General features: G+C 42.1%; 1 protein-coding gene across 1 annotated transcript; it reads left to right on the top strand.

Moving 5' to 3' along the window:
* LOC149691563 (mucin-5B-like) lies at window positions 1-12,012 on the top strand. Its single transcript, XM_089869422.1, has 30 exons — window positions 1-107; window positions 619-683; window positions 1,011-1,523; window positions 1,584-2,204; window positions 2,260-2,559; window positions 2,632-2,863; window positions 2,925-3,339; window positions 3,404-3,710; window positions 3,770-3,940; window positions 4,012-4,122; window positions 4,179-4,308; window positions 4,366-4,674; window positions 4,735-5,406; window positions 5,471-5,601; window positions 5,661-5,955; window positions 6,015-6,255; window positions 6,325-7,003; window positions 7,060-7,304; window positions 7,359-7,470; window positions 7,530-7,622; window positions 7,687-8,640; window positions 8,702-9,036; window positions 9,098-9,266; window positions 9,336-9,443; window positions 9,527-9,727; window positions 9,794-9,894; window positions 9,952-10,284; window positions 10,350-10,568; window positions 10,630-10,681; window positions 10,743-12,012. The coding sequence occupies exons 1-30, from the start codon at window positions 1-3 to the stop codon at window positions 11,927-11,929; spliced, it is 9,408 nt and encodes a 3,135-aa protein (XP_089725548.1). The 3' UTR covers window positions 11,930-12,012.
* Window positions 12,013-12,396: the final 384 nt, after the last annotated feature.

The raw sequence follows: 12,396 nt of genomic DNA, 5'->3' as shown, positions 1-12,396 counted from the left end.
ATGAAAGGAACTAGAGTTAAATGGTCATTGGGCCTAATTCTCGCTTGCTGTCTACTGATCAGTCAAGCGGATGGTGCCCAAAAGGGGAAGAAAACCACAAAGACATCGTAAGTAATTTGGCTCGCAATAGAGCAGGTGCCCAACGAATCAGACCAACTAATAGACTAGTGGCGGTAGAGAGGGGCGTAGACTGTGTATCCCTCCATCTGGGCGCGTTCTTGTAAGAGGGGATACTGTGCGCTCCCAGTAGGCGGATGACACTGAGCTAAGAGATAGAAGGGTATGACGTTTGCATACGTAGTACTGCCATTACTCTATTCAAAATCCATGAATGCAACCATAAGTTTATAAGTTATGTCCATAAGTATGACACTTAGTGTACTTCGTAATGCTAGAGACTTACAGTTCGAGCTAGTTCTTGCAGAACGACAAGCGAGAATTGACTACACTCGGTTTAGTCTGTATTAATCCTTTAACAGCGCCTCACCAGGCGTCGTTTTACGATAATCTATGACGCTTCACCTAAGTCACTTCCTGACAAGCTCTCAGTTACCATTGAAAAACTTATGGAACATATCCTATGAACTTATGATACAACAATCTCTTGATGTATTTTAGAAAGAAGAACTCATTTCCACCACTGGTCAGACAGCAACCAGCAGTTTTACCACCTCAAGTAACTGGTAAGTTTCTTTAAAATAATATAGGAGTTTGTTATTCAAGTGTAGTTCAAATTAAACTTAAAATATTATTTTTAAACCATCCACTTTCTGGAATGGTTTGGTTTCGGTAAGGCTCTGAATATCCTGTTATTTCTTCACTTATTTCCGAAAGATTAAACTATAGTAAAAACGACGGAAGTGATTCTTTTTATGCTTACATGAATGGGAAGTAAAACTAGAGTCTTAAATATTAAGTGTTTAAGTCGATAAGGTTTTTGGAGCTTGTTGCGTAATCCTATCATTATTTAACAAATTTCCGTTGCGAAAATTAACATAAACCATTTTTAGAACCACCTCCTCTTCCGACTCAACACTGGGAAGCAGTACCGGACAAGCCAGAACCTGCCCCCAACAGGATTTTGGATAAGATGCAAGATGGCTCCCATTTATCACAAATATCCCAGCAGACGGATGATATCCAACAGTCCGATGACATACAGCAGATTCCTCAACAGTCCGAGGACGTACAACAGATTCCTCAAAAATCCGAGGACATACAACAAATCCCTCAGCAGTCCGAGGACATACAACAGATTCCTCAACAGTTCGAGGACATACAACAAATTCCCCAACAGTCCGAGGACATACAACAGATCCCCCAACAAAACGAAGACATACAACAAATTCCCCAACAAAACGAGGACATACAACAGATCCCTCAACAATCAGAGGACATATCCCAAGACGTTGATACCGTTCCTGGGGCACAAATTCAACAAGAACCGCAGAATCCAAGGTCCGAAAAGATGATGGATTTTCATCAGGATCTTCCAGCTCCCAAACTTATAAGCAATGACATTCGTAGGTTCCTTCCATAAGAACGTCCAAAACCAATTTAACTAACCAATTTAACCCTTTAAGGTGGTAGAAGTAACAGCGGAGTTTGTACCGCATTCGGACCTCATCATTACCGCACCTTTGGCGGGAGAATCTTCAACTATAATGGTCTTTGCACCTACGTTTTGGCGCAAGACTGTACCCCACAAAGCAAGAAAACGGGGGCTTTCAAATGGGGCGAGAAGTTCGCCGTATCTCTGGAACACGACCCACAATGCGAAGATGACGTCCAACATTTACCACCGGGAGGACCACCAGTCCGACCTTGTTCTCGTCCTTACGAAGCTGTTCATTTGCAACTCAACGAAAACCGATATATCATTCATTTCCCCACAGCGACTTCCGGTTTCGAACTGTTTGAAAACGAACAAGAGCGGTCTTTGCCGTTTTTCAATGAAAACGTTAAAATATACCCAGCTCAACGCTATCTGGTGCTCAGAACCGCTAAGGGGTTGATCATAAAACTCGACTACGAAGGTTCAGCTGTTAGTGTTCAATTACCTGATCTCTACGAAGGAAAAACATGCGGACTTTGCGGTCAATTAGGGTCTCAATCCGCCTCGGAAGAGTTCCTGACGCCAGATGGTACACCGATGTTGAATGCAAATGCTTTTGGAAATAGCTGGACCGAAATAGGACCCGATAGTAATCGAATTTTATAATAATTACTTACAATTTTAAGCAATTCATTTAATTAAAGCTATTGCAGATGTTTGCAGCGACGTTGCGAAAGAGGCTCCAATTTGTAGCATGAACTCCCAGAAAGGCCGCAAAACGAATGATGTCTCGTCCCAAAAATGTTTCCCAATTTTCGCTGCCGAATTCGCAACGTGTCACGATGTACTTGACGCCTACCCTTACTACGAATCTTGCGTCATTGACTGCTGCCAACAGAAGGATGGACAAAATTGCGAATGTTCTTCGCTATCAGAATATTTTCGGGAATGTCAAAGAGTGGGTGGAAAACTTCCCAGAGGTTGGAGACGAGAAGCACTCTGTCGTAAGAATTTTCACATTATCCTTCGTGTCTACCACGATGACGTAATGTCTAAGAATTGATTAACCCTTTTAGATATGGATTGCAAGAATCAAACTGTCTACAGCGAATGCGTCTCTCCTTGCGTACCTACTTGCCTAAATCCGGAACCAAGTTGCGATACTCAAGAATGCGAAGACGGATGCGAATGTCCGCCTAATACAGTGTCACATTTGGGTCAATGTATCCCACAAAATAATTGTCCTTGTCAACTTAGAGGAAGGGAATACGCGAGCGGACAATCGGTTAGAAAAGATTGCAATACTTGGTAGGTTTTTAACCCTTATATATTCCATGGATTACACTTTGATGACCTATTAATTTATTAGCGTATGCCGAGGTGGACAATGGACGTGCACGAATGATGTGTGTCCCGCTCGCTGTTTCATCAGCGGTCATCACCATTTGACCACCTTCGATGGAAGAACTTACGAGATGCCGGAAGACTGTTCGTACGCGCTTTACTACTCGGAAAAATATGTAATTGAGATGGAAAATGTTCCATGTCGAGGAGGGTCTTCTGGTTCTATTAAAAACGGGGTTAAGTCCAACATTGAATGGTCAGCAAGAACAGTGTCCATCTGCAGCCGAAACTTAGTTATAGTGGTCAATAATGCCGAAAAGTCGAGCTATATTAAGTTGAAAAAGTTCCTGGAAGTTTCCATCGATGGTGAAGAAATGAACACCTTACCCGTCAAATTCCAGAATATTTTTATAAAGCAATTATCATCCTTGTACTTGCAAGTAAGGACAGTAATCAGAGGGGATGAATAATTAAGTATTTGACCAAACTAATAACACAAAATAGGTGGAACTACCCAATGGTATTATTGTTGTTTGGAACGGAGAGACGGGAGGTTACGTTCAAGTACCCAACACTTTCTTCGACAAAACTGACGGACTTTGCGGAACATTCAACCGTAACCAAAACGACGATTTCTTTACCCCTGAAGGTGACAACGAGCTGACTGTTGCCGCTTTTGCTCGTAAATGGAGGACAAAAGAAAACTGTCAGACGACGGAGGAACAACCAACTTCGCCTTGCGAAAGTAACCCCTATCAACTTATAACTGCCGAAAAGATGTGCGAAATAATAAAATCCAGTATTTTCGCTGGTAAGTAAAGTAGTTCCAGCTCTCAAAAATCCATGTCTAATCAAATCTGCTCACGTCAGAGTGTCATGACGTCGTTGATCCTCAACCATTCTACCAGGCTTGTCTAGAGGAGATATGCGTTTGTGAGGGACCGTTGGAGAGTTGTTTATGTCCCGAGCTAGAACAGTACGCCTTAGTTTGCTCTAACCAAGGAGTACTGGTTAACTGGAGACCAGAGGTCCCAGAATGTGGTAAGATAAGACATTAAACTGAAGCTAAAAAGAATCTTTGTTAATTGAACTTGGATGCAATGTTTTTATAGGAATCCATTGTACTGGTGGACAAGAATATCAAATGTGCGTCTCATCTTGCTCCTACTCATGCGCGGCAATATCAGTTCAACAGAACTGTTCCGATAAAGATTGCGTTGATGGTGAGGTGTAACTCAACTTAAGACTAACCCGATCTAAGTCTATCTTTTTGCTATAGGTTGCGCGTGTCCACCTGGTTATAGCCTCGATTCAACCGGCCGATGCGTCCTCACCTCCCGATGCCCTTGCGTTTACAACAGTAAAGAATACCCAGCAGGATATCGTCAACAAAGATCGGGAAAGATATGGTAGGTAGATCACTAAGCCTAATTTCCAGAACTTACAACTTTCTTATCTACTTTCAGTGAATGTGAAAATGGTCGATTCCAATGCAGATTCGATTCGGGAGTAACCGAATCCCCTGATCAGTTACTTACATGCGGAGAAAACCAAGAAAGCTCCGAATGCATTTCCGATTGTCCTCTCACTTGCGATAACATGAACCATCCTCCGAAATGCCACACAAAGACATGTAGAGCGGGTTGCAAATGTAAACGAGGATATGTCCTAGATCAAACTCTAGGCAAATGCGTCAGACCCGAACAATGTCCTTGCCATCATGGAGGTAAAAGTTACCCCGATGGTAGCGCCGTTCAAATGGATTGCAATAACTGGTAAAATATAATCTTTATGACCTTCATTAGGTTATAATTTCATTGTATTTGTTGTCATAGCCTTTGTAAAGGTGGTCTTTGGGTTTGCACGCAAGAACAGTGTTTCGGTCAATGTACGGCTTATGGTAGTTCCCACTATCAAAGTTTCGACGGCAAGAACTATGACGTTCAGGGACAGTGTCAGTATGTCCTGACTAGAGGAAAATCTATTCAAGGCCAGACATTCTCGGTCATAGTACAAAACGTTCCTTGCGGATCTTCCAAAGTTATTTGCGGCAAAGAAGTTACATTCACGGTGGGATACGAAACCGTAACATTATCCAAAGAAGGTCCTTATCCGACCAGTTCCAAGTATTTGATACAAGAAGTGGGACTTTTCCTGTACTTAAGTAGCGACGTGGGTATCGAAATATTATGGGATAAGAAGTCTAGATTGTACGTCAGAGCTGATCCCATACTGAAAGGAAAACTGCAAGGACTCTGTGGGAATTTTGACGATGATTCTATTAACGATTTTACCCTGCCAAATGGTGGCCTACCAGAGACTCGCGCGCATATATTCGCGGACAGTTGGAAACTTCATACTTACTGTCCCTCTTCGAACGAAGTCACAGACATTTGTTCGCATAAAACAGCAAATCGTCAGTGGGCCTCCCATCAATGCCAAGTACTGAAATCTGATATGTTTGCTCCCTGCCATGGTTCTGTTCCTGTCCAGTTGTACTACGATAGGTAAGTGATGGTAACAACGCCAGTTCAATTTAAATGAACTCGAAACTAACTTAGGCTTAATTAGGTGTATCGCTGACACCTGTTCATGTGAAACCGGAGGTAATTGCGACTGTCTCTGCACTGCCATCGCTGTTTACGCCGATACTTGCGCTTCAAAGGGTATACCCATTACCTGGAGATCGCAAAACCTTTGTCGTAAGTTAAATAAACCCACCCACTCTCATAATTTTCAAGTAACTGTGTTCAATTCTCAGCTATACAATGTGAGGAATGTGACCAATACAATCCATGCATCCCACTATGTCCCCGAGATACTTGTCAGAGCCTCAAAACGACGGGAAAAATATCCTGCAAGAGTAACCCATGCGTAGAAGGCTGCGATATTAAACCGTGTCCGTTTGGACATATGTTCAACTACACCGGAAATGACGAATGCGTACCGGAAGCTCAATGTGAAGCGCCCAATTACGACTGTGAAATTGAAGGGAAAATATACAAGGATGGTGATTGGGTATCTGAGGGAACTTTGGAGAACCCTTGTCAATCATGGTAAGTACTTGAAAACTACAGTAAGAGAAATGGTAACTAACCCTAATTTTATTCGGTAGTTACTGTCGTAAAGGAAGAGTAGATTGCGAGGATCAAGATTGTCCTAGACAAAAATATATTGAAAAACTTCCATTTAGTCCAAGGACAGAAGCTGTGCCAAAGACACAGGTTGATTATGAAGATGAAGGAAGGTCGGAAATTTTACCACCAATAAAAAAGAAAAAGGGTAAAGATAAGATCAGGCCTTGCACCCTATTTGGATGGACAGAGTGGATGAATTCTTTCCAACCCGATGAATACGTAAGAAAATTAGTCAAGAAGTGAACTCCATTCTTGAAAGATGATAATTCACTGTTTTTCATTCAACAGAGTGACGGAGACTACGAAGATATTGGCAATCATTTTAGCAAACTCTACCAGGACTACGATATCCCTTGTACGTACCCCAACATGTCCTCGATCGAATGTCGACCCGTAAAAACTACTACGAAGAAAGGGGGAAGTGTGAGTGAACCTGATGACGTTCGGTGCTCATTACCGGAAGGACTTGTCTGCGAAAACGGCAAAGGAAAAGGAGCGAAAAAATGTCCCGATTATGAAATCAGAGTATTCTGCTCTTGTGAGAACGAGAGATTAATAGAAACGACCACACTGCCTCCAACTACAACTACGGAGGAACCTATCACCGAAGAATTACCCATTGATTGTCTACCAGAAAACCATGGCTGGAGCGAATGGGTCAGTGTCACAAACGCCCGAGCAGATGAAAACGGTGATAGGGAAACTGTGCTTGACACAGTGCGTGCCACCAGAGCCTGCCCCGAGGAACACGTTAGAAATTTTGAATGTCGGGTGGCGAGTACTCAGGAGGCTTGGTATGACGCTGGACAAAGGGGTATTACTTGCGATATGAGCAACGGGTTGATATGTCTTCACGGAAAACAACCCAAGGGTAAAAAATGTCTGGATTATGAAGTTCGAGTTTACTGTTTCTGTTTGACGCCTGAAATTGCGACTACAACAACAACTTTGGCCCCAACAACCACTGGTACGCGAAAAACAAATATAAACTTCAAAACGAATCCTAAACTTAAATTATTACAGAGAACCCATGTCCACCTGGTTTACGTTGGACTCCCTGCTTATTCCGTTGCGATCAAACTTGTCACTCGTATCATGATAAGTTGGTCATGAGTGGTACTTGCGAGTTGGATCGTGACCCCAGTAAATGCGTCCCAGGTTGCGAATACGTCGAATGCAACCAACCGGGATACGTTCAACTTGATGAGAGAACTTGCGTCAAGTCCGCGGAATGTACTTGCGTTCTACCCGACGGAAGCGTCTTAGCGGTAAGAAACTAGCTTTAGTGCTCTCAAATGATATTAAACTTAATTACTATCTAGCCGGGAACTATGATACAAAAAGATTGCAAGAAATGTCATTGCGTCAACAACAAACTCAAATGTGTCATGGTTGAAAGATGCGGATTTACTACCGCGCATGCTCTAATGATTGGTATGAAGATACACTAATCAAATTAGGTTCCGAATCATTTAAGCCTAACTTAATTACAGTAACAACTTGTCCAACACCAATAATCCCACTTTGCGATGATGGTTACAAAATTGCTGAGGATAGTAGCGGACCTTGTACCGAATTTACATGCAGTAAGTCCTTAAAAAATATTTATCTATTGAAATTAGACCTAACGTCTCCATTTTCTTTAAAAAGTTCCCGAATGTCCACCTGGACTGGTTTGGTACGACTGCCATCCGCGATGCGAGAAATCGTGCATCAACAAGAAACGTGACTGCAGTGAAGGTTGCGTTTCCGGTTGTTTCTGTCCAACTGGAATGATTCGTCACGAAGATAAATGCGTCGAACAAAACGAATGTCCCGATCGAGTATGTCAAGGATTCGGTGATCCTCAAGTAGTAACCTTCGATGGCGCCATGTTTAACTTCCAAGGAAAAGGGTCCTTCATTATGGCAAACCACTTAGAGAGTAGTTTAATCATCACTGGACACACGGATTATTGTCAGGGAAGAGTGGCTTGCATTGTAGGAATGGGTGTTGAATACCAGGGACATAAAGTCGTCATGATGAGAAACCAAAACGTGGTCTTGGATAATATCCCAATTAACTTGGAGAGATTACCAGTAGACGTAGCTGGAATGATGGTTCTAGGATATCCTGGTCATAATTACATGGTTGTCATACCAGAGTTGAGCGCTCAAATATTTTACTTCTCATCTCACGCGGCGTTTTCCATTAAAGTCCCTGTCGCACTGTTCTTCAACCGAACGAAAGGTTTATGCGGTAATTGCAACTTCGCCGACGAGGATGATGACATGGACGTTGATAATGACGGTATCCCTGATCATAAGGATGTCCTCTGTAGTTACATGAACGAAGGAAATTACGAGTCGTGCGTAAACGACAACGAACAACAACTTCCGGTTAATTTCGACGACAATCCATACGACTGCGTTGAATTTCATCACCCAATTTTACAAGAATGCATGGCATTGGTTGATCCTGAACCCTACCGTCGCGCTTGTCTGTACGATGTTGTTAAGGGTTCGCAATCCAAAGAGGCAGCTTGCAAAGCCCTACTCGAATTTACTAGACAGTGTTGCGAGTTGAACGCGCCAGTAATTGATTGGATGGAAAGTTTAGGATGTGGTAAGTTAAATAATAATATGTAATCGTAGTTATTTGGTACTTGAGCATTTTCCCCCAATAGTTGTTCAGTGTCCGGAAGGAAGTAAATACGTGCAATGCCACGACGCGTGCCCCCAAACATGTACCAACGCGACTACTAATAGAGATGACGAGGGAATAAGATACGAGAAAATGCTCGATTTGGGAGGTGGAGGCGTCAAAGGTGGAAGTGTTAAAGGAAGTTACAACGAAGGAGTTAAAGGCGGAGCTATTAAAGGTGGTAAAATCATCGAACAAGAATTTAAATGTCACGAGATGAAAATGGACGGTTGTTTCTGTCCTGATGGCATGGTTTTCCATCGGGGTAAATGCATGAGTAACTCCGTTTGCGACACGTGCGATGATGAAGGACATAAGGTAATTGTTTTCCCTCCAGTCTTAGGCGACTTGATTAAAAAGTTCCATTACGTATTTATAGCCCGGTGACAGTTGGAAAGATGGAAAATGCACAGAATGTCATTGCGATTACGATCTTAAGGTTGTCTGTTTAACACCCACGTGTCCCTCACCTCCCATTTGCAGATCTGAAGAAATGTTGCGAGTATTACCAAACGGAACCGACACTTGCTGCACCAAATACCTATGTGGTAATTAAGATTTTAAAAAATTCCTTTCAAAAAGAAAGAGTTTAATACATAATACTTAAAACTTGAAAGAGCCCAAACCTAAACCAACTTGTCCACCCGCCGCGGTACCAACATGCGCCCCAGGAGAAGTTGCCAAATTAAAAACTGGAAAGGACATTTGCCCGGAGTACCTTTGTGGTAAGAATACTTTGGTGAAAAATTTTCACCAAAAGAGTGAATTCAGATTTAGAACTGTTTTTGGTATTTCTATTTTTTTTTAGAATGCGATCCTGGTCTATGTCCCATGGTTAGATGGCCAACTGAATTGGAACCCGGTCAACAAGTTGAGCTGGTTAATGTGGACTGTTGTAGTAAAGCGGAAGTTGTTTGCCATCCAGAGTCATGCCCTGTCCCACCGTCATGCGCGCCTGGTTTGGAATTGAAGACGTTACCGGGAGAATGTTGCGATACTTACAAATGCAGTACGTTCATACCTCACATAAAAATACGTAATGATTCGTGTATACAATTACTTAATTACTTTACAGAGCCACCGGAAGACGTCTGCATTTACACTCATCAACTTCGACTAGTCGATGGCGCCGAGTATCCCTTAACGGAAACTGAACAAGTACCATCTATATACAAGGTATGTTCATACCTAATTTAAACTTTCGGTCCAATTTAAAAGTTGTGTTTTTTCTAGCCGAACGAGAAATGGTCTGATGGTCTATGTCGAAACTGTACTTGCGAGGGTGCCGATGGTAATTACAGCCCAAAATGTACACTTGAACACTGTCCCACCATCGAAGATATGCCGGACAAAAAAGAATACGCTCTGGAAGCAATTCCCGTCCCCAACCTATGTTGTCCAGTAATTGCTAGACTATTCTGCAAGGATATTTTCGGTAACCTTTACGAAGTTGGACACGAATGGAAGAGTCCCGATAACAACTGCTTATCGTACCGATGCGAAATTTCCAGTTTCGGAGATGTACAGAAAGTTGAACGGGCTATAGTTTGCACTGAATGTCCCGAGGTAGTTAAGTTTTACCATCCGCATTTTAACAGCTATGGCTAAACCCTTCCTGTTTCTCTTTGTAGTACACGGAATATGTCCAACCACCCGCTTCACTTGGATTATGTTGCGGATGGTGTCGACCAATCGTTTGCGAAGAAAATGGTGAAACATATCCCGTTGGCAGCGCGTGGAATTCGACAGTCCGTAAATGTTATAGCGCCGAATGTATTTTGGATGGAGGGTCAGTTAGAACCATATACACATCACCAAAATGTGAAGCAGTACCCGAGGAATGCCCTCCGGTAAGTTTTATTAAATTATTAGGGTTAAAATTTGACCTCTAATATAAATTTGAAATTACAGGAACATATTGTATGGGACGAAACAGGATGTTGTCAAAAATGCAACATAACCAGTAAGTTTCCAATCAGAATCAGTTAAAGTAAAACAACCTTAACGTATTTCTATGTTTATAGTCAGTAAATGCGTCCCAGCTTTAGTCAACGAGACGGATGCCATTGGGTTCCTAACCATTCACGATCCAAGACTCGGCGTTTGCCGAAATTACAAAACAGTCCCTGGTTTGAAAGAATGTTCCGGAACTTGCGATTCTCATTCCAAGTACTCGCTAGATGCGGGTGTTTTCCAAAGTAACTGCCATTGTTGCTCGCCCCAAACTTTCGAGGTCATCGAAGTCGAGTTGGAATGCGCTAAAGGTCGAACGATTAAGAGAAAATTCCAACAACCCACGTCTTGTAGTTGCAGTCCATGTTCCGGGGAAAGCAAAAACGATAAATTCACCGGTGGTACCAAAACTAAATCCAAAAATATAAAGACAAGACCGCAACCTCCTGGATCTGATTTTGGTGGTCAACAAAGCGAACAGTTTGGAGGACAAGAACCAATAGGACAGGAGACAATAAGTTCTCAAGATTCTGGCCAATTCCAGCAAGAGAGCGGAAATTTCTACTTCCCAACCGAAAGTGGTGAGAACGGGCAAAGTAACTTCGCTTTTGGTCAAAGTCAAGGCATGTTCGGTGGCCAAGAACCTATCGGTCAAGAACCAGCAATATTTCCAGAATCCAGTGATCGGTTTCAAACGGGACAAAATAGCGACTTTTCTCGACAATATCAAGGAGGAACATTCGGTCCAAGAACTTCTGAATTTGGTCAACAACCAATTGGTCAAGAACCTTCTGAATTTGGTCAACAACCAATTGGTCAAGAACCCTCTGAATTTGGGCGACAACATATCGGTCAAGAACCTTCCGAATTTGGTCGACAACATATCGGTCAAGAACCTTCCGAATTTGGTCAACAACAAATCGGTCAAGAACCATCAGCATTTGGTCAATCCCCATTTGGAAGCGACAGCCACACTCAACACCACTCGTCTTTTGAACAACTACCTAACGGCTACCGGAAATCTCACAGCGAAACCTCGAGAAACTCCTACAATCATGGAAGTGAATCTAGTTTCAGTTCCTCATCAGGAAATGGTCATCAAACTTCCGGGGACGCCAACTCTGACTGGTCTAAAGCCCTACGAGACCATCAAAAACAAGTTGAAGAAATGATGAAGCTACAACAAGACTATCATCAAGCTGCTCAAGCTCAACATGCCCAACAACTAAATAACTTCCAGCAACAACATCAAGGTTAGGTCAAAATGCCCAAATAACAAAATGATGTAAAATACACTACACTTTGTAATCGAATACGATTAAAGTTTTATAATGGAAAAATTTAAAAGCTCGTGGTATTATTTAAGTTCTTCTGTAAAATTTCAGCGTTGTTTGGTGGATCAAGTTACCGGATTACTCCCAAACCAAACTTTCAAAATTTCACGTCGTATTATAAACCTTTGAATTAGGACGTCAATGAAACCTAATACTTTTAATTACTAGCTATAACAATAAATGGTTAAATACACAATAGGGTCCAATGAAATTCGAATAAACTTAAAATTGCAATTATAAAAACAGAACTAAGGCATATTTATCTCATATCGACAAGAGTTCTTTATAAGGCTAACACCATGTACTTCAGTAAGCGCGCGTTTATTTTACATGTAATTCTCAACACTATGTTCGTTGAATCTGCGGTAATTAACCCAGTGATGACCACAGA

This window comes from Phalangium opilio, unplaced genomic scaffold (genome assembly GCF_054372755.1).
Source record: "Phalangium opilio isolate 3A_F unplaced genomic scaffold, DU_Popi_V2 ptg000025l_1, whole genome shotgun sequence".
NCBI classification, from domain to species: domain Eukaryota; kingdom Metazoa; phylum Arthropoda; class Arachnida; order Opiliones; family Phalangiidae; genus Phalangium; species Phalangium opilio.
The sequence above is the reverse complement of the archived record's forward strand: the minus strand, read 5'-3'. Positions and strand labels throughout refer to the sequence as shown.